The sequence below is a fragment of the Scyliorhinus torazame genome, chromosome 31 (genome assembly GCF_047496885.1).
Source record: "Scyliorhinus torazame isolate Kashiwa2021f chromosome 31, sScyTor2.1, whole genome shotgun sequence".
NCBI classification, from domain to species: Eukaryota; Metazoa; Chordata; class Chondrichthyes; order Carcharhiniformes; family Scyliorhinidae; genus Scyliorhinus; species Scyliorhinus torazame.
The window spans coordinates 20,457,096-20,481,718 of NC_092737.1; the positions used below are offsets into that span (position 1 = coordinate 20,457,096).

Genomic DNA, 24,623 nt, shown 5'->3' on the forward strand with positions numbered 1-24,623 from the left:
AGTTCGGGGCATATACGTTTACCAAAACCACCGTCTCCCCCTGTAGTTTGCCACTCACCATCACGTATCTGCCCCCGTTATCCGCCACTATAGTCTTTGCCTCGAACATTACCCGCTTCCCCACTAATATAGCCACCCCCCTGTTTTTCGCATCTAGCCCCGAATGGAACACCTGCCCCACCCATCCTTTGCGTAGCCTAACCTGGTCTATCAGTTTCAGGTGCGTTTCCTGTAATATAACCACATCTGCCTTAAGTTTCTTAAGGTGTGCGAGTACCCGTGCCCTCTTTATTGGCCCGTTCAGCCCTCTCACGTTCCACGTGATCAGCCGAGTTGGGGGGCTTCCTACCCCCCCCCCCCCTTGTCGATTAGCCATCACCTTTTTCCAGCTCCTCACCCGGTTCCCACGCAGCTGTATCTCCCCCAGGCGGTGCCCCCCCGCCCATCCTCTCCCATACCAGCTCCCCCCTCTCCCCAGCAGCAGCAACCCAGTAATTCCCCCCTCCCACCCCCCCCGCTAGCGTAATTACTCCCCCCATGTTGCTCCCAGAAGTCAGCAAACTCTGGCTGACCTCGGCTTCCCCCCGTGACCTCGGCTCGCACCGTGCGACGCCCCCTCCTTCCTGCTTCTCTATTCCCGCCATGATTATCATAGCGCGGGAACCAAGCCCGCGCTTCTCCCTTGGCCCCGCCCCCAATGGCCAACGCCCCATCTCCTCCACCTCCCCTCCTCCCCCCATCACCACCTGTGGGAGAGAGAAAAGTTACCACATCGCAGGATTAGTACATAAAACCCCTCTTTGCCCCCCACATTCGCCCCACCACTTTGTTCGAACGTTCTTTTTAATAACCCGCTCATTCCAGTTTTTCTTCCACAATAAAAGTCCACGCTTCATCCGCCGTCTCAAAGTAGTGGTGCCTCCCTCGATATGTGACCCACAGTCTTGCCGGTTGCAGCATTCCAAATTTTATCTTCTTTTTATGAAGCACCGCCTTGGCCCGATTAAAGCTCGCCCTCCTTCTCGCCACCTCCGCACTCCAGTCTTGATAAACGCGGATCACCGCGTTCTCCCATTTACTGCTCCGAGTTTTCTTCGCCCATCTAAGGACCCTCTCTATCCTTAAAACGGAGGAATCTCACCACTATGGCTCTGGGAATTTCTCCTGCTCTCGGTCCTCGCGCCATCACTCGGTATGCTCCCTCCACCTCCAACGGACCCGCCGGGGCCTCCGCTCCCATTAACGAGTGCAGCATCGTGCTCACATATGCCCCGACGTCCGCTCCCTCCACACCTTCAGGAAGACCAAGAATCCTCAGGTTGTTCCTCCTTGCGTTGTTTTCCAGTGCCTCCAACCTTTCCACACATCGTTTCTGATGTGCCTCCTGCGTCTCCGTCTTCACCACCAGGCCCTGTATATCGTCCTCATTCTCGGCTGCCTTTGCCTTCACGACCCGAAGCTCCCGCTCCTGGGTCTTTTGTTCCTCCTTTAGCCCTTCGATCGCCTGTAGTATCGGGGCCAACAGCTCTTTCTTCATTTCCTTTTTGATCTCTTCCACACAGCATTTCAAGAACTCTTGTTGTTCAGGGCCCCATGTTAAACTGCCACCTTCCGACGCCATCTTGGTTTTTGCTTGCCTTCCTTGCCGCTGTTCTAAAGGATCCACTGCAATCCGGCCACTCTCTCCTCCTTTTTCCATCCGTGTCCAGGGGGGATTCCCTTCTGGTTTACCGCACAGTGTTTTTAGCCGTCAAAATTGCCGTTGGGGCTCCTATCAAGAGCCCAAAAGTCCGTTTCACAGGGAGCTGCCGAAACGTGCGACGCAGCTGGTCATCGCCGCACCCGGAAGTCGTCCGAACACTGAACGTTTAACCATACGAGACTCAGAGCCTATACTTGAGAGGGGCACGGGCGGTTTCAACGGTAAATATCACTGCGAGATAGTTGCTGGAGGCCGCACAGCTCTCTGAATAATCTGGCTGGGCCCACGAGAGAAATCAGGCCAACTGGGGTTAATAACGTCTGGATTTTCTTTGAACATGTTTAATCTCCCTTCTGTCCTGGCAGGGAGTGAAACACACCTCCTTCTCCGTCTACAGGCGGCAGAACGGGCAGGAGGAAGATCAGAGGGAAGTCCTGAAGGACGAGGCGGGGGAGTTTGCAGTCGCCAGTGAAGTGGTGGGACTGAGTGTGCAGAGGTCCCTGGACCGGAAGAAAGCCTTGATGTACTTGGTGCTGGTCTCACTCTTCCTCCTGATTATCGGTGAGTGGCCCCAGCTCCGGGTCCCTGAGGGAGGTCGGGACCCAGGCATTACGTCAGTCCAGCGTGGGTCCCCCCGTTCCCCCGTCCCCCGCCCCCCGGCCCCCCCCCCCACCACCTCAGGGCCCAGCTAGGCCATGGCTCTGCCTGCGCGGAGCGGCCATTCTGGACGACTGCCCGAGAACCGCCGCTCACTGCGGGATCCTGCTGTGCCCGTCGCGCTCAGCCTTAACTGCCCCTTCAACTAAGGGGGCTCGCTGGGCCATTTCAGAGCAGCAGTTAAAGAGTCAACCGCATGGGAATGTGGGCTCGTCTCCGCGGGGAGCGGGGGGAATGTGGGACTCGCTCCCACGGGGAGTGGGGAGAATGTGGGACTCGCTCCCACAGGGAGTGGGGAGAATGTGGGACTCGCTCCCACAGGGAGTGGGGAGAATGTGGGACTCGCTCCCACGGGGAGTGGGGAGAATGTGGGACTCACTCCCACAGGGAGTGGGGAGAATGTGGGACTCGCTCCCACAGGGATTGGGGAGAATGTGGGACTCGCTCCCACAGGGAGTGGGGAGAATGTGGGACTCGCTCCCACGGGGAGTGGGGAGAATGTGGGACTCGCTCCCACGGGGAGTGGGGAGAATGTGGGACTCACTCCCACGGGGAGTGGGGAGAATGTGGAACTCGCTCCCACGGGGAGTGAGGAGAATGTGGGACTCGCTCCCACAGGGAGTGGGGAAAATGTGAGACTCGCTCCCACAGGGAGTGGGGAGAATGTGAGACTCGCTCCCACAGGGAGTGGGGAGAATGTGGGACTGTCTCCCACGGGGAGCGGGGAGAATGTGAGACTCGCTCCCACAGGGAGTGGGGAGAATGTGGGACTGTCTCCCACGGGGAGCGGGGCGAATGTGAGACTCGTTCCCACAGGGAGTGGGGAGAATGTGAGACTCGCCCCTACAGGGAGTGGGGAGAATGTGGGACTCGCTCCCACGGGGAGTGGGGGAGAATGTGGGACTCGCTCCCACGGGGAGTGGGGAGAATGTGGGACTCGCCCCCACGGGGAGTGGGGGGAATGTGGAACTCGCTCCCACGGGGAGTGGGGAGAATGTGGGACTCGCTCCCCCGGGGAGTGGGGAGAATGTGGTACTCATGGACTGTTCTCTCTGTATTTCTCTCTTATATGCATGCAGCCTTCATACTTGGATACGTAAGCTCTCGGGATAACTGCAAGGCCTGTTCAGAGGCTGAGGAAGCGAGTGAGGAGCCTCTGAGAGGGGACGGCTGTGATTACTATCAGTACCCTGACACGAGCTCGGAGGACATCCTGTACTGGGGAGACCTCAAAGCCATGCTGAAAAAATACCTTGATGGGCGGGAGATCGCCGAAACTACCAGGTAGGCCCTTGCCGTCCCTTCTCGTCGCCCGATTCGCACCAAATCGCCCAGCCCCGAGAGAGGCCATTCAGCCCACCTGGCCCATTGTAATGTTGGTGCCCCACACCACCCTCCTCCTCATCCCCTCTCGTCCCCTTCCCCCATATCGTTCACCTTCCAGTTGGGCACTTCGCAGCCCTGGGGACTCGACGTTGAGTTGGGCAGCTTTTGACGTTAGAACGCGACCTTCCTCCTCCACCGTCAACCCGCGTTTCTCATTTTTGAATGTCCCACGCATGTGTTGCGTCAACGCAAAGAGCCCCCTCCCAAACCAGGCCAAAGTCTTTTATTCTTAAGGTTGCTACTTAATTGTTGCAGTTTAGTTTTGAAGAAGTGTCACAGGACTCAAAAAGTTAACTTTGCTTCGCTCCTAATAGGAACTGCCGGACCCGCTGAGTTCTTTCCAGGGTCCTCTGTTCTCGTTTCCGGCACCCGCGATATTTCCGTTCTTGTCCCCATATCCTTCTATTTCTTTCTCCTCAGCCCCGTGGCGTTGGAGAACTGTTCCGCTGCGTTGCTCAGACAGCGGCCTTGTGGAGCGCTGGGTAACGTCCCCAACTGTGGACCAGACGCCCGGGGTTCAAGTCCCACCCCAGGGCTCAGTGCCCAAGGACAATGCACTCACACCCCCGCCCAAAAATGGTCGAAGGGTCAACCAGCGGAATCCTTCCAAAGACGGCTGGCAGTAAGAGCGGGTCTGAGTGGCGGTAAGAGTGGGAGAGACCCCTGGTCCACGCTTGATGCGGAGTGACGCCCACTCCCCTTCAAGCTAACAGCCTCTGGTGACAGTCTAGCGACCTGCCCCAGGAATAATTAGCCGCGGAGAGGGACAAAAGCCTGCCTTAGCTCGTCACTGGGCGTGCAAAGAGCTTTGGAACATTGCTCAGTGTAACTAACGCATCTCCAGCAACCAGTTTTCCTTTCGCCTGGGAACTACATCCTCCCCTCCTCTTCCCGATCCGTACATGACACCTGCCCACACAAACAGCAATATCTTCCGGAGGTATAGAACATAGAACATAGAAAATACAGCACAGAACAGGCCCTTCGGCCCACGATGTTGTGCCGAACCTTTGTCCTAGATTAATCATAGATTATCACAGAATTTACAGTGCAGAAGGCGGCCATTCGGCCCATTGAGTCTGCACCATTGAGTCTTGGAAAGAGCACCCCACCCAAACCCAACACCTCCACCCAACACCAAGGGCAATTTTGGACACTAAGGGCAATTTATCACGGCCAATCCACCTAACCTGCACATCTTTGGACTGTGGGAGGAAACCGGAGCACCCGGAGGAAACCCACGCAGACACGGGGGAGGATGTGCAGACTCCGCACAGACAGTGACCCAAGCCGGGAATTGAACCTAGGACCCTGGAGCTGTGAAGCAATTGCGCTATCCACAATGCTACCGTGCTGCCCTTAAGAACAAATAAATCTACACTATAGGTATGTGTTGGTTCTACTTGCTGACCATTTCTCTTGAGCTCTGTCTTGGAGTCATTTAGACGCCCAAAGTGACGGCTGTTCACCCATCAGCAGATTCGTGTGGTTTTGTGACATGCAGCCAGAGCAAGTTCTTTACTCCTAAGCAATCATTTCAGCAAATTGAATCAGATCATAGAATTTACAGTGCAGAAGGAGGCCATTCGGCCCATCGAGTCTGCACCGGCTCTTTTGAAAGAGCACCCTACATAAGGTCAACACCTCCACCCTATCCCCATAACCCAGTAACCCCACCCAACACTAAGGGCAATTTTGGACACAAAGGGCAATTTTGGACACTAAGGGCAATTTTAGCATGACCAATCCACCTAACCTGCACATCTTTGGACTGTGGGAGGAAACCGGAGCACCCGGAGGAAACCCACGCACACACACGGGGAGGACGTGCAGACTCCGCACAGACAGTGAACCAGGCCGGGAATCGAACCTGGGACCCTGGAGCTGTGAAGCAATTGTGCTAACCACCGTGCTACCATGCTGCCCTTAGTGGACTGACAAGTGGCCAGTTACATTCGTGCCACACAAGTGGCAGGCAATGACCTTCTCCAGCAAGCGAGGGTCTAACCATCGCCCCTTGACATTCGATGGCATCACCATCGCTGAATCCCCCACTATCAACATCCTGGGGGTTACCATTGATCAGAAACTGAACTGGACCCAGCCACATTAATACTGTGGCTACCAGAGCAGGTCAGAGGCTGGGAATCCTGCGGAGGGTAACTCGCCTCCTGACCCCCCCCAAAGCCTGTCCACCATCTACAAGGCACAAGTCAGGAGTGTGATGGAATACTCTCCACTTGCCTGGATGAGCGCAGCTCCAACAACACTCAAGAAGCTCGACACCATCCAGGACAAAGCAGCCCCGCTTGATTGGCTCCCCCTTCCACAAACATTCACTCCCTCCCCCACCGACGCACAGTGGCAGCCGTGTGTACCGTCTACAAGATGCACTGCAGCAACTCACCAAGGTTCCTCAGGCAGCACCTTCCAAACCCACCACCTCTACCATCTAGAAGGACAAGAGCAGCAGTAACCTGGGAACCCCACCACCTGGAGGTTCCCCTCCGAGTCGCTCCCCGTCTCGTCTGGGAAATATATCGGCCGTTCCTTCACTGTCGCTGGGTCGAAACCCTGGAACTCCCTCCCTAACAGCACAGTGGGTGTACCTACACCGCAGGGACTGCAGCGGGTTCCAGATGACAGCTCACCAGCGACATCCCACATCCCATAAATTAATATTTTAAAAACTAAACTCCGATAAAAGGTAAACAGAATACCCCACATCTTCTAGTTAAAACCCAGTCAACACCCGTACATCACCTACATTGCCGATGAACCTTGTTAACTTCTGATGTTCATTTGTACGTTTCCCCTCCACTCCCCCGCCGACCCTTTGAGATTCTGAAACTGCCCAGAGTATCACTTAATCCACCCCCTCCCATTGGCATCCATACCCCAGGTGCGATCGGCACTGGGCTCATATAAAAATGCCAATCCCTCATAAGCGATTGGGTAGGTGCGATGTGGGTTCATTTATTAACACTGGGCACATGGGGATCGTTATACAATGGGTGGACTGCTGGAAGGCACCAGAGCTGTGCTGCGTTCCGCTCAAAGTCAAAAGTGAAACTGAGTCTGGGTTGAATGACACTCGTCCGGCAACCGAGACACCCCAGGCTCCATTTGATCGCTGATCCTGAGTGGGATCATGAAGGGCGATTGGACAAAGAGCCAGGGAGGAGATGATGAGAAATGATTTTTGAAGCAGCAAGTTGTGGTCTCGAATGCGCTGTCTGGATGAACGCGGGCAGATCCGATCGCGAATTTCAAAAGGGAGAAACGGGTGAAGTAGATGAGGGAGTGAAATGTGCAGATCGGCGGAGTAGGAGAAGTCGCCAAGAGAGCCCGAAGGGGAAGGGTGGGCTTAATGGCCGCCAATGCCCAGAATAGGCATGGCAGAAACAGGCGTGACTTTTGTCACAACACAGGAACTAACAGCGCAAAAACCCTCTTCTTTGCAGGATCATGAGCAAAACGTCCCACCCAGCAGGTTCCCCACAACTCCAGGAACTTACCAAAATGATCTACGGAAAGCTCAACTCCTTCCAGCTTAATCACGTCTGGGCAGATTCACATTACGTCACACTGCCGTTCCCAGACAGGTAGGTACAACGGTCAATGCATAGTACACCCCTCACTGTAACACTCTGATATACCCCACACCCCTCACTGTAACACTCTGATATACCCCACACCCCTCACTGTAACACTCTGATATACCCCACACCCCTCACTGTAACACTCTGATATACCCCACACCCCTCACTGTAACACTCTGATATACCCCACACCCCTCACTGTAACACTCTGATATACCCCACACCCCTCACTGTAACACACTGATATACCCCACACCCCTCACTGTAACACTCTGATATACCCCACACCCCTCACTGTAACACTCTGATATACCCCACACCCCTCACTGTAACACACTGATATACCCCACACCCCTCACTGTAACACACTGATATACCCCACACCCCTCACTGTAACACACTGATATACCCCACACCCCTCACTGTAACACTCTCTGATATACCCCACACCCCTCACTGTAACACTGATATACCCCACACCCCTCACTGTAACACTGATATACCCCACACCCCTCACTGTAACACTCTGATATACCCCACACCCCTCACTGTAACACTCTGATATACCCCACACCTCTCACTGTAACACTCTGATATACCCCACACCCCTCACTGTAACACTGATATACCCCACACCCCTCACTGTAACACTCTGATATACCCCACACCCCTCACTGTAACACTGATATACCCCACACCCCTCACTGTAACACTCTGATATACCCCACACCCCTCACTGTAACATTCTGATATACCCCACACCCCTCACTGTAACACTCTGATATACCCCACACCCCTCACTGTAACACTGATATACCCCACACCCTCACTGTAACACTCTCTGATATACCCCACACCCCTCACTGTAACACTCTCTGATATACCCCACACCCCTCACTGTAACACTCTGATATACCCCACACCCCTCACTGTAACACTCTGATATACCCCACACCCCTCACTGTAACACTCTCTGATATACCCCACACCCCTCTCTGTAACACTGATATACCCCACACCCCTCACTGTAACACTGATATACCCCACACCCCTCACTGTAACACTGATATACCCCACACCCCTCACTGTAACACTCTGATATACCCCACACCCCTCACTGTAACACTCTGATATACCCCACACCCCTCACTGTAACATTCTGATATACCCCACACCCCTCACTGTAACACTGATATACCCCACACCCCTCACTGTAACACTGATATACCCCACACACCTCACTGTAACACTCTCTGATGTACCCCACACTCCTCACTGTAACACTCTGATATACCCCACACCCCTCACTGTAACACTGATATACCCCACACCCCTCACTGTAACACTCTGATATACCCCACACCCCTCACTGTAACACTCTGATATACCCCACACCTCTCACTGTAACACTCTGATATACCCCACACCCCTCACTGTAACACTGATATACCCCACACTCCTCACTGTAACACTCTGATATACCCCACACCTCTCACTGTAACACTCTGATATACCCCACACCTCTCACTGTAACACTCTGATATACCCCACACCCCTCACTGTAACACTCTGATATACCCCCACACCCCTCACTGTAACACTCTGATATACCCCCACACCCCTCACTGTAACACTGATATACCCCACACTCCTCACTGTAACACTCTGATATACCCCACACCTCTCACTGTAACACTCTGATATACCCCACACCCCTCACTGTAACACTCTGATATACCCCCACACCCCTCACTGTAACACTCTGATATACCCAACACCCCTCACTGTAACACTCTCTGATATACGCCACACCCCTCACTGTAACACTGATATACCCCACACCCCTCACTGTAACACTCTGATATACCTCACACCCCTCACTGTAACACTCTGATATACCCCACACCCCTCACTGTAACTCTGATATACCCCACACCTCTCACTGTAACACTCTGATATACCCCACACCCCTCATTGTAACACTCTCTGATATACCCCACACCCCTCACTGTAACACACTGATATACCCCTCACCCCTCACTGTAACAATGATATACCCCACACCCCTCACTGTAACACTCTGATATACCCCGACACCCCTCACTGTAACACTCTGATATACCCCTCACCCCTCACTGTAACACTGATATACCCCACACCCCTCACTGTAACACTCTCTGATATACCCCACACCCCTCACTGTAACACTCTGATGTACCCCACACCCCTCATTGTAACACTCTCTGATATACCCCACACCCCTCACCGTAACACTCTCTGATATACCCCACACCCCTCACTGTAACACTGATATACCCCACACCCCTCACTGTAACACTCTAATATACCCCACACCCCTCACTGTAACACCCTGATATACCCCACTCCCCTCACTGTAACACTCTGATATACCCCACACCCCTCACTGTAACACACTGATATACCCCACACCCCTCACTGTAACACTCTGATATACCCCACACACCTCACTGTAACACTCTAATATACGCCACACCCCTCACTGTAACACCCTGATATACCCCACTCCCCTCACTGTAACACTCTGATGTACCCCACACCCCTCACTGTAACACACTGATATACCCCACACCCCTCACTGTAACACTCTCTGATATACCCCACACCCCTCACTGTAACACTCTGATATACCACACACCCCTCACTTTAACACTCTGATATACCCCACACCCCTCACTGTAACACTCTCTGATATACCCCACACCCCTGACTGTAACACTCTCTGATAGACCCCACACCCCTCACTGTAACACTCTATGATGTACCCCACACCCCTCACTGTAACACTCTCTGATATACCCCACACCCCTCACTTTAACACTCTGATATACCCCACACCCCTCACTGTAACACTCTCTGATATACCCCACACCCCTGACTGTAACACTCTCTGATATTCCCCACACCCCTCACTGTAACACTCTCTGATATACCCCACACCCCTCACTGAAACACTGATATACCCCACACCCCTCACTGTAACACACTGATATACCCCACACACCTCACTGTAACACTCTCTGATATACCCCACACCCCTCACTGTAACACACTGATATACCCAACATCCCTCAGTGTAACACTCTGATATACCCCACACCCCTCACTGTAACACTGATATACCCCACACACCTCACTGTAACATTCTGATATACCCCACACCCCTCACTGGAACACTCTGATATACCCCACACCCCTCATTGTAACACTCTCTGATATACCCCACACCCCTCACTGTAACACTCTCTGATATACCCCACACACGTCACTGTAACACTCTCTGATATACCCCTCACTGTAACACTCTGATGTACCCCACACCCCTCACTGCAACACTCTCTGATATACCCCACACCCCTCACTGTAACACTCTGATATACCACACACCCCTCACTTTAACACTCTGATATACCCCACACCCCTCACTGTAACACTCTCTGATATACCCCACACCCCTGACTGTAACACTCTCTGATAGACCCCACACCCCTCACTGTAACACTCTCTGATATACCCCACACCCCTCACTGTAACACTCTCTGATATACCCCACACCCCTCACTTTAACACTCTGATATACCCCACACCCCTCACTGTAACACTCTCTGATATACCCCACACCCCTGACTGTAACACTCTCTGATATTCCCCACACCCCTCACTGTAACACTCTCTGATATACCCCACACCCCTCACTGAAACACTGATATACCCCACACCCCTCACTGTAACACACTGATATACCCCACACACCTCACTGTAACACTCTCTGATATACCCCACACCCCTCACTGTAACACACTGATATACCCAACATCCCTCACTGTAACACTCTGATATACCCCACACCCCTCACTGTAACACTGATATACCCCACACACCTCACTGTAACATTCTGATATACCCCACACCCCTCACTGTAACACTCTGATATACCCCACACCCCTCATTGTAACACTCTCTGATATACCCCACACCCCTCACTGTAACACTCTCTGATATACCCCACACACGTCACTGTAACACTCTCTGATATACCCCTCAGTGTAACACTCTGATGTACCCCACACCCCTCACTGCAACACTCTCTGATATACCCCACACCCCTCACTGTAACACTCTGATATACCCCACACCCCTCACTGTAACACTCTCTGATATACCCCACACCCCTCTCTGTAACACTCTCTGATATACCCCACACCCCTCTCTGTAACATTGATATACCCCACACCCCTCACTGTAACACTCTGATATACCCCACACCCCTCACTGTAACACTCTGATATACCCCACACACCTCACTGTAACGCTGAGTTTTTTCCCACACCCCTCACTGTAACACTGATGTACCCCACATCCCGCACTGTAACACTCTCTGATATACCCCACACCCCTCACAGTAACACTGATATACCCCACAACCCTCACTGTAACACTCTCTGATATACCCCACACTGTTACACTCTCTGATCTACCCCACACCCCTCACTGTAACACTCTGATACACCCCACACCCCTCACTGTAACACTGATATACCCCACACACCTCTCTGTAACACTCTCTGATATACCCCACACCCCTCACTGTAACACACTGATATACCCAACATCCCTCACTGTAACACTCTGATATACCCCACACCCCTCACTGTAACACTGATATACCCCACACACCTCACTGTAACATTCTGATATACCCCACACCCCTCACTGTAACACTCTGATATACCCCACACCCCTCATTGTAACACTCTCTGATATACCCCACACCCCTCACTGTAACACTCTCTGATATACCCCACACACGTCACTGTAACACTCTCTGATATACCCCTCACTGTAACACTCTGATGTACCCCACACCCCTCACTGCAACACTCTCTGATATACCCCACACCCCTCACTGTAACACTCTGATATACCCCACACCCCTCACTGTAACACTCTCTGATATACCCCACACCCCTCTCTGTAACACTCTCTGATATACCCCACACCCCTCTCTGTAACATTGATATACCCCACACCCCTCACTGTAACACTCTGATATACCCCACACCCCTCACTGTAACACTCTGATATACCCCACACACCTCACTGTAACGCTGAGTTTTTTCCCACACCCCTCACTGTAACACTGATGTACCCCACATCCCGCACTGTAACACTCTCTGATATACCCCACACCCCTCATAGTAACACTGATATACCCCACAACCCTCACTGTAACACTCTCTGATACACCCCACACCCCTCACTGTTACACTCTCTGATCTACTCCACACGCCTCACTGGAACACTCTGATACACCCCACACCCCTCACTGTAACACTGATATACCCCACACACCTCACTGTAACACTCTCTGAAATACCCCACACACCTCACTGTAACACTCTCTGAAATACCCCACACACCTCACTGTAACACTCTCTGATGTACCCCACACCCCTCTCTGTAACACTCTCTGATATACCCCACACCCCACACTGTAACACTGATATACCCACACCCCTCACTGTAACACTGATATATCCAACACCCCTCACTGTAACACTCTGATATATCCCACACCCCTCCCTGTGACACTCTCTGATATACCCCACACCCCTCACTGTAACACTCTGATATCCCACACACCCCTCACTGTAACACTCTGATATACCACACACCCCTCACTGTAACACTGATATATCCCACACCCCTCACTGTAACACTCTCTGATATACCCCACACCCCTCACTGTAACACACTCTGATATACCCCACACCCCTCACTGTAACACACTGATATACCCCACACCCCTCACTGTAACACTCTCTGATATACCCCACACCCCTCACTGTAACACACTCTGATATACCCCACACCCCTCACTGTAATACTCTCTGATATACCCTACACCCCTCACTGTAACTCTGATATATCCCACACCCCTCACTGTAACACTGATATACCCCACACCCCTCACTGTAACACTGATATACCCCACACCCCTCACTGTGACACTGATATACCCCACACCCCTCATTGTAACACTCTCTGATATATCCCACAACCCTCACAGTAACACTCTCTGATATACCCCACACCCTTCACTGTAATACTGATATACCACACACCCCTCACTGTAACACTCTCTGATATACCCCACACCCCTCACTGTAACACTCTGATATACCCCACACCCCTCACTGTAACACTCTGCTATACCCCACACCCCTCACTGTAACACTATGATATACCCCACACCCCTCACTGTAACACTCTGATATACCCCACACCCCTCACTGTAACACTCTCTGATATACACCATACCCCTCACTGTAACGCTCTGATATACCCCACACCCCTCACTGTAACACTCTCTGATATACCCCACACCCCTCACTGTAACACACTCTGATATACCGCACACCCCTCACTGTAACACTCTCTGATATACCCCACACCCCTCACTGTAACTCTGATATATCCCACACCCCTCACTGTAACACTCTCTGATATACCCCACACCCCTCACTGTAACACTGATATACCCCACACCCCTCAATGTAACACTCTGATATACCCCACACCCCTCACTGTAACACTCTCTGATATACCCCACACACCTCACTGTAACACTCTCTGATATACCCCACACCCCTCACTGTAACACTCTCTGATATACCCCACACCCCTCACTGTAACACTGATATACCCCACACCCCTCACTGTAACACTCTGATATACCCCACACCCCTCACTGTAACACTCTCTGATATACCCCACACCCCTCACTGTAACACTGATGTACCCCACACCCCTCACTGTAACACTCTGATATACCCCACACCCCTCACTGTGACACTGATATACCCCACACCCCTCATTGTAACACTCTCTGATATATCCCACAACCCTCACAGTAACACTCTCTGATATACCCCACACCCTTCACTGTAACACTGATATACCACACACCCCTCACTGTAACACTCTCTGATATACCCCACACCCCTCACTGTAACACTCTGATATACCCCACACCCCTCACTGTAACACTCTGCTATACCCCACACCCCTCACTGTAACACTATGATATACCCCACACCCCTCACTGTAACACTCTGATATACCCCACACCCCTCACTGTAACACTCTCTGATATACCCCATACCCCTCACTGTAACGCTCTGATATACCCCACACCCCTCACTGTAACACTCTCTGATATACCCCACACCCCTCACTGTAACACACTCTGATATACCGCACACCCCTCACTGTAACACTCTCTGATACACCCCACACCCCTCACTGTAACTCTGATATATCCCACACCCCTCACTGTAACACTCTCTGATATACCCCACACCCCTCACTGTAACACTGATATACCCCACACCCCTCAATGTAACACTCTGATATACCCCACACCCCTCACTGTAACACTCTCTGATATACCCCACACACCTCACTGTAACACTCTCTGATATACCCCACACCCCTCACTGTAACACTCTCTGATATACCCCACACCCCTCACTGTAACACTGATATACACCACACCCCTCACTGTAACACTCTGATATACCCCACACCCCTCACTGTAACACTCTCTGATATACCCCACACCCCTCACTGTAACACTGATGTACCCCACACCCCTCACTGTAACACTCTGATATACTTCACACCCCTCACTGTAACACTCTGATATACCCCACACCCCTCACTGTAACACTCTGATATACCCCACACCCCTCACTGTAACACTGATATACCCCACACCCCTCACTGTAACACTGATATACCCCACACCCCTCACTGTAACACTCCGATGTACCCCGACACCCCTCACTGTAACACTCTGAAGTACCCGACACCCCTCACTGTAACACACTCTGATATACCCCACACCCCTCACTGTAACACTGATATACCCCACACCCCTCACTGTAACACTCTGATATACCCCACACCCCTCACTGTTACACTGATATACCCCACACCCCTCACTGTAACACTCTCTGATATACCCCACACCCCTCACTGTAACACTCTGATATACCCCACACACCTCACTGTTACACTGATATAACCCACACCCCTCACTGTAACACTGATATACCCCACACCCCTCACTGTAACACTGATATACCCCACACCCCTCACTGTAACACTGATATACCCCACACCCCTCACTGTAACACTGATATACCCCACACCCCTCACTGTAACACTCCGATGTACCCCGACACCCCTCATTGTAACACTCTGAAGTACCCGACACCCCTCACTGTAACACTCTCTGATATACCCCACACCCCTCACTGTAACACTGATATACTCCACACCCCTCACTGTAACACTCTCTGATATACCCCACACCCCTGACTGTAACACTGATATACCCCACACCCCTCACTGTAACACTCTGATATACCCGACACCCCTCACTGTAACACTCTCTGATATACCCCACACCCCTCACTGTAACACTCTGATATACCCCACACCCCTCACTGTAACACTGATATACCCCACACCCCTCACTGTAACACTCTCTGATATACCCCACACCCCTCACTGTAACACTCTGATATACCCCACACCCCTCACTGTAACACTCTGATATACCCCACACCCCTCACTGTAACACTCTGATATACCCCACACCCCTCACTGTAACACACTGATATACCCCACACCCCTCGCTGTAACACTGAAATACCCCACACCCCTCACTGTAACACTCTGATATACCCCACACCCCTCACTGTAACACTCTGATATACCCCACACCCCTCACTGTAACACTCTGATATACCCCACACCCCTCACTGTAACACTCTGATATACCCCACACCCCTCACTGTAACACACTCTGATATACCCCACACCCCTCACTGTAACACACTGATATACCCCACACCCCTCACTGTAACACTCTGATATACCCCACACCCCTCACTGTAACACTCTGATATACCCCACACCCCTCACTGTAACACTCTGATATACCCCACACCCCTCACTGTAACACTCTGATATACCCCACACCCCTCACTGTAACACACTCTGATATACCCCACACCCCTCACTGTAACACTCTCTGATATACCCCACACCCCTCACTGTAACACTCTGATATACCTCACACCCCTCACTGTAACACACTGATATACCCCACACCCCTCACTGTAACACTGATATACCCCACACCCCTCACTGTAACACTCTGATATACCCCACACCCCTCACTGTAACACTGAAATACCCCACACCCCTCACTGTAACACTGATATACCCCACACCCCTCACTGTAACTCTCTGATATACCCCACACCCCTCACTGTAACACTGATATACCCCACACCCCTCACTGTAACACTCTCTGATGTACCCCACACTCCTCACTGTAACACTCTGATATACCCCACACCCCTCACTGTAACACTCTGATATACCCCACACCCCTCACTGTAACACTTTGATATACCCCACACCCCTCACTGTAACACTGATATACCCCACACCCCTCACTGTAACACTCTGATATACCCCACACCCCTCACTGTAACACTCTGATATACCCCACACCCCTCACTGTAACACTCTGATATACCCCACACCCCTCACTGTAACACTCTGATATACCCCACACCCCTCACAGTAACACTCTCTGATATACCCCACACCCCTCACTGTAACACTCTGATATACCCCACACCCCTCACTGTAACACTCTCTGATATACCCCACACCCCTCACTGTAACACTGATATACCCCACACCCCTCACTGTAACACTGATATACCCCACACCCCTCACTGTAACACTCTGATATACCCCACACCCCTCACTGTAACACTCTCTGATATACCCCACACCCCTCACTGTAACACTGATATACCCCACACCCCTCACTGTAACACTGATATACCCCACACCCCTCACTGTAACACTGATATACCCCACACCCCTCACTGGAACACTCTGATATACCCCACACCCCTCACTGTAACACTGATATACCCCACACCCCTCACTGTAACACTGATATACCCCACACCCCTCACTGTAACACTCTGATATACCCCACACCCCTCACTGTAACGCTCTGATATATCCCACACCCCTCACTGTAACACTCTCTGATATACCCCACACCCCTCACTGTAACACTCTGATATACCCCACACCCCTCACAGTAACACTCTCTGATATACCCCACACCCCTCACTGTAACACTGATATACCCCACACCCCTCACTGTAACACTCTGATATACCCCACACCCCTCACTGTAACACACTCTGATATACCCCACACCCCTCACTGTAACACACTGATATACCCCACACCCCTCACTGTAACACTCTGATATACCCCACACCCCTCACTGTAACACTCTGATATACCCCACACCCCTCACTGTAACACTCTGATATACCCCACACCCCTCACTGTAACACTCTGATATACCCCACACCCCTCACTGTAACACACTCTGATATACCCCACACCCCTCACTGTAACACTCTCTGATATACCCCACACCCCTCACTGTAACACTCTGATATACCTCACACCCCTCACTGTAACACACTGATATACCCCACACCCCTCACTGTAACACTGATATACCCCACACCCCTCACTGTAACACTCTGATATACCCCACACCCCTCACTGTAACACTGAAATACCCCACACCCCTCACTGTAACACTGATATACCCCACACCCCTCACTGTAACTCTCTGATATACCCCACACCCCTCACTGTAACACTGATATACCCCACACCCCTCACTGTAACACTCTCTGATGTACCCCACACTCCTCACTGTAACACTCTGATATACCCCACACCCCTCACTGTAACACTCTGATATACCCCACACCCCTCACTGTAACACTTTGATATACCCCACACCCCTCACTGTAACACTGATATACCCCACACCCCTCACTGTAACACTCTGATATACCCCACACCCCTCACTGTAACACTCTGATATACCCCACACCCCTCACTGTAACACTCTGATATACCCCACACCCCTCACTGTAACACTCTGATATACCCCACACCCCTCACAGTAACACTCTCTGATATACCCCACACCCCTCACTGTAACACTCTGATATACCCCACACCCCTCACTGTAACACTCTCTGATATACCCCACACCCCTCACTGTAACACTGATATACCCCACACCCCTCACTGTAACACTGATATACCCCACACCCCTCACTGTAACACTCTGATATACCCCACACCCCTCACTGTAACACTCTCTGATATACCCCACACCCCTCACTGTAACACTGATATACCCCACACCCCTCACTGTAACACTGATATACCCCACACCCCTCACTGTAACACTAATATACCCCACACCCCTCACTGGAACACTCTGATATACCCCACACCCCTCACTGTAACACTGATATACCCCACAGCCCTCACTGTAACACTGATATACCCCACACCCCTCACTGTAACACTCTGATATACCCCACACCCCTCACTGTAACGCTCTGATATATCCCACACCCCTCACTGTAACACTCTCTGATATACCCCACACCCCTCACTGTAACACTCTGATATACCCCACACCCCTCACAGTAACACTCTCTGATATACCCCACACCCCTCACTGTAACACTGATATACCCCACACCCCTCACTGTAACACTCTGATATACCCCACACCCCTCACAGTAACACTCTCTGATATACCCCACACCCCTCACTGTAACACTCTCTGATATACCCCACACCCCTCACTGTGACACTCTCTGATATACCCCACACCCCTCACTGTAACACTCTGATATACCCCACACCCCTCACTGTAACACTCTGATATACCCCACACCCCTCACTGTAACACTCCGATGTACCCCGACACCCCTCACTGTAACACTCTCTGATATACCCCACACCCCTCACTGTAACACTCTGATATGCCCCATACCCCTCACTGTAACACTCTGATATACCCCACACCCCTCACTGTAACACTCTCTGATATTGTTTGACGTGAGATTGCTACTCAGGTTTTGTACATTGGGTGAATGGAGATCCTGCCAGTTCGGTTTTTCCCTGATGCCTGTAACCCGCTGGTGAGTAACTTGTGGCCGGGGTGCCAGATCCCGCTCAATTGGGGTCTGGCTGTGACCCCACAAAACACTGTGTTGACCGTTGGCCGCACGCGGGGTCGCCACAATCCGCTTATTCCCGTCCGTGTAGTTCTTTCACCACCACCTCCTCAAGGGGCAATTAGGGATGGGCAATAAATGCTGGGCCCGGCCAGTGACAGCCCACATCCCGGAAATTAAAACCGTGGAACTGAATGGATGGTTTAAATCGGGACTGTTTGCACCATGACATTCTCAACACCTTTTTGGGACTTTGGAGACACTCCTTCTCCATTGTCTCGGCACAGTTTGCCGCTATTGTCTCCAAGTATAAATACCTTGCGCCTTCTTACCATTAAAGAGATGGGCATAGCTAGGTCAAGTGAGTGGGCCAACGGAGCATGGCTACAGAATCCCGAGATGCAGAGGGATCTGGGTGTTTTAGTGCATGGGTTGCAAGAAGCTGGCATATAGGTACAGCAGGTGATCTAAGACGGCGAATGGCATGTTATCCAACATAAAAGTAAAGATGAGATGCTTCAGGGAATTGGTGAGACCACGGGTGGGATTCCCCAGCCCCCTGCCCCACCCCCCCGTTGCGTGTTTCCACGACACGCTCTTGGCTGGTGGCGTGACCCTCTGCTCCCGCCGTTGTCCATGGGCGCCAGCGAGATACCCATGGGAGGGGGGCGGTATTGCCGGCGGGATTCTCCAGTGAACGGCCGGGGAATTCGGGCCCACATCTCGAATACTGCGCCCGGTTTTGGCCCCCTTATGGAAGGAAGAGACGTGAGGCGGTTCAGAGGAGGTTTTACCGGATTGGGTCACCGAATTTATTCTCCGACCGATCCACGGAACTGAACCGTCCTCGTGATGCTTTTCTGAGCCCGCTCCGATACCTTCACGACCTCCCTAAGGTGCCGCGACCCGGAACCCGGGCCGATTCTCCAGTTGAGTCGGATCAGTGTCTCAGACAGATCTACGTTGAAGGTTGCAAAACAATTGCTCTTCATATTGTCTCCATTCGCAGATCTTCTCCCAGCTACCTGCGTGTGAACGATGAGAACGGGACCCGCAGGGAGGACATAGAGCTTGACGATGATGCATATCTTGCTTATAGCCCGAGGGATACAGTCTCGGTGAGTGTCCTGGGAGTGTTTGATGGGGACAGTGTAGAGGGAGCTTTACTCTGTCTCTAACCGCGTGCTGTACCTGTCCTGGGAGTGTTTGATGGGGACAGTGTAGAGGGAGCTTTACTCTGTATCTAACCCCGTGCTGTACCTGTCCTGGGAGTGTTTGATGGGGACAGTGTAGAGGGAGCTTAACTCTGTATCTAAACTCGTGCTGTACCTGTCCTGGGAGTGTTTGATGGGGACAGTGTAGAAGGAGCTTTACTCTGTATCTAACCCCGTGCTGTACCTGTCCTGGGAGTGTCTGATGGGGACAGTGTAGAGGGAGCTTAACTCTGTACCTAACCCCGTGCTGTACCTGTCCTGGGAGTGTTTGATGGGGGCAGTGTAGCGGGAGCTTTACTCTGTATTGAACCCCGTGCTGTACCTGTCCTGGGAGTGTTTGATGGGGACAGTGTAGAGGGAGCTTTACTCTGTATCTAACCCCGTGCTGTACCTGTCCTGGGAGTGTTTGATGGGGAAAGTGTAGAGGGAGCTTTACCCTGTATCTAACCCCGTGCTGTACCTGTCCTGGGAGTGTTTGATGGGGACAGCGTAGAGGGAGCTTTACTCTGTATCTAACCCCACTCTGTACCTGTCCTGTGAGTGTTTGATGGGGACAGTGCAGAGGGAGCTTTACTCTGTATCTAACCCCGTGCTGTACCTGTCCTGGGAGTGCTTGATGGGGACAGTGTAGAGGGAGCTTTACTCTGTATCTAACCCTGTGCTGTACCTGTCCTGGGAGTGTTTGATGGGTACAGTGTAGAGGGAGTTTTACTCTGTATCTAACCCCGTGCTGTACCTGTCCTGGGAGTGTTTGATGGGGAAAGTGTAGAGGGAGCTTTACCCTGTATCTAACCCCGTGCTGTACCTGTCCTGGGAGTGTTTGATGGGGACAGCGTAGAGGGAGCTTTACTCTGTATCTAAACTCGTGCTGTACCTGTCCTGGGAGTGTTTGATGGGGACAGTGTAGAAGGAGCTTTACTCTGTATCTAACCCCGTGCTGTACCTGTCCTGGGAGTGTTTGATGGGGACAGTGTAGAGGGAGCTTAACTCTGTATCTAACCCCGTGCTGTACCTGTCCTGGGAGTGTTTGATGGGGGCAGTGTAGAGGGAGCTTTACTCTGTATCTAACCCCGTGCTGTACCTGTCCTGGGAGTGTTTGATGGGGACAGTGTAGAGGGAGCTTTACTCTGTATCTAACCCCGTGCTGTACCTGTTCTGGGAGTGTTTGATGGAGACAGTGTAGAGGGAGCTTTACTCTGTATCTAACCCCGTGCTGTACATGTCCTGGGCGTGTTTGATGGAGACAGTGTAGAGGGAGCTTTACTCTGTATCGAACCCCGTGCTGTAACTGTCCTGGGAGTGTTTGATGGGGACAGTGTAGAGTGAGCTTTACTCTGTATCAACCCCGTGCTGTACCTGTCCTGGGAGTGTTTGATGGGGACAGTGCAGAGGGAGCTTTACTCTGTATCTAACCCCGTGCTGTATCTGTCCTGGGAGTGTTTGATGGGGACAGTGTAGAGGGAGCTTTACTCTGTATCTAACCCCGTGCTGTACCTGTCCTGGGCGTGTTTGACGGTGACAGTGTAGAGGGAGCTTTACTCTGTATCTAACCCCGTGCTGTACCTGTCCTGGGAGTGTTTGATGGGGACAGTGTAGAGGGAGCTTTACTCTGTATCTAACCCCGTGCTGTACCTGTCCTGGGAGTGTTTGATGGGGACAGTGTAGAGGGAGCTTTACTCTGTATCTAACCCCGTGCTGTACCTGTCCTGGGAGTGTTTGATGGGGACAGTGTAGAGGGAGCTTTACTCTGTATCTAACCCCGTGCTGTACCTGCCCTGCGAGTGTTTGATGGGGACAGTGTAGAGGGAGCTTTACTCTGTCTCTAACCCCGTGCTGTACCTGTCCTGGGAGTGTTTGACGGTGACAGTGCAGAGGGAACTTTACTCTGTCTCTAACTTCTGACATTTTTTTCACTTAGGCGGACAGTAAAACATGTGAAAAGTAACCATTTGTCGTGATTTTGCTCCCTGCTGCTGTAGGGGGGATTGGTCTACGCTCACTATGGACGAGATGAGGACTTTGCGAGACTGAGCGAGTTCGGGGTCAGCGTGAAAAATAACTTGGTCATCCTCCGAGTTGGGAAAATCAGCTTCGCCGAAAAGGTTAGTCGCATTAGATATGTTGGAGTAAATTCGAAAGTTGAAGGCCGAGAGGGGTGGGTTTTTGTGGTCCTAGAAGGAGTGAAAAGTGACATTTGGAGTTCCAGTGCTAGAAGGTCAGCTATCTGTAGCACCATCCATCACACACGAGGCGAGACGTAGAGAACTTCAATCGAGGCTTTATTGAGCAGACTTGTTCCCCAGCAGCTCAGTCACAGAATGCAGCTGCTGGGAGTAAACCGGGTTCTTATACCCCGCCTATCTGGGTGGAGCCCAGTAGGCGGCGGATCCAATCGGGACCCAGCATCTGTCCTCCAATAGCTCCTTGGCATTTATGGTGTACCGCATTACCCCTAATACATACCACCACACTATCGTCCTCCGTTATTGAATGGGATTGAGGGGCTGAATGGCCTCGAGATCGCATTCCCGGTGCTCTTTATGGCGTGGTTGTCCCTGACTGGATCATTCCACACGGATCCCCTGTTCCCAGCAGCAGTATGGCTGACTCAATGAAACTCAACTTGGAGAGCCTCCAGCCGCACCACCAGAGGACAAGAGAGGCTGGGATAGGGCAAAACGGTGCGCACGTTCGTACGTGGCGACTGCTCCCAACGACCGTCGGAATTCAGGATATGTTCCTCACGCCATGTTTGCCCTCGTTAGAGGCCTACCACACAGAAAGGGCCCTTCAGCCCAGCACATCTGCGCCGGTCAAAAACAGCCGCCTCAGCATTCGAATCCCATTTTCCAGCTCTTGGCCCTTCGCCTTCATAGAATCGCAGCATCCCGACAGCGCAGAAGGAGGCTATTCGGCCCATCGAGTCTGCACCGACCCTCCGGAAGAGCACCCTACCTAGACCCTATCACCCCAACTAACCTTTGGACACTAAGGGGCAATTTAGCACGGCCAATCCACCTAACCTGCACATCTTTGGACACTAAGGGGAAATTTAGCACGGCCAATCCACCTAACCTGCACATCTTTGGACACTAAGGGGCAATTTAGCATGGCCAATCCACCTAACCTGCACATCTTTGGACACTAAGGGGAAATTTAGCACGGCGAATCCACCTAACCTGCACACCTTTGGACACTAAGGGGAAATTTATCACGGCCAATCCACCTTATCTGCACATCTTTGGACACTAAGGGACAAATTAGCACGGCCAATCCACCTAACCTGCACATCGTTGGACACTAAGGGACAAATTAGCACGGCCAATCCACCTAACCACATCTTTGGACACTAAGGGGAAATTTAGCACGGCCAATCCACCTAACCTGCACATCTTTGGACACTAAGGGACAATTTAGCACGGCCAATCCACCTAACCTGCACATCTTTGGACACTAAGGGGCAATTTAGCACGGCCAATCCACCTAACTTGCACATCTTTGGACACTGAGGGACAAATTAGCACGGCCAATCCACCTAACCTGCACATCGTTGGACACTAAGGGACAAATTAGCACGGCCAATCCACCTAACCTGCACATCTTTGGACACTAAGGGACAAATTAGCACGGCCAATCCACCTAACCTGCACATCGTTGGACACTAAGGGACAAATTAGCACGGCCAATCCACCTAACTTGCACATCTTTGGACACTGAGGGACAAATTAGCACGGCCAATCCACCTAACCTGCACATCTTTGGACACTAAGGGACAAATTAGCACGGCCAATTCACCTAACCTGCACATCTTTGGACACTAAGGGGAAATTTAGCACGGCCAATCCACCTAACC

At 51.8% G+C, this 24,623-nt stretch overlaps 1 protein-coding gene across 1 annotated transcript in view; it reads left to right on the forward strand.

Annotated features, from left to right (window-relative positions):
- The window catches only part of LOC140404751 (transferrin receptor protein 2-like), a 75,434-nt gene that overhangs the window by 19,614 nt on the left and 31,197 nt on the right, over window positions 1–24,623 (forward strand). The window contains 5 exon segments of the mRNA XM_072493465.1: window positions 2,068–2,263; window positions 3,439–3,643; window positions 7,210–7,350; window positions 20,566–20,674; window positions 22,750–22,872. Of these exon segments, the coding sequence (XP_072349566.1) occupies window positions 2,068–2,263; window positions 3,439–3,643; window positions 7,210–7,350; window positions 20,566–20,674; window positions 22,750–22,872 (774 nt within the window).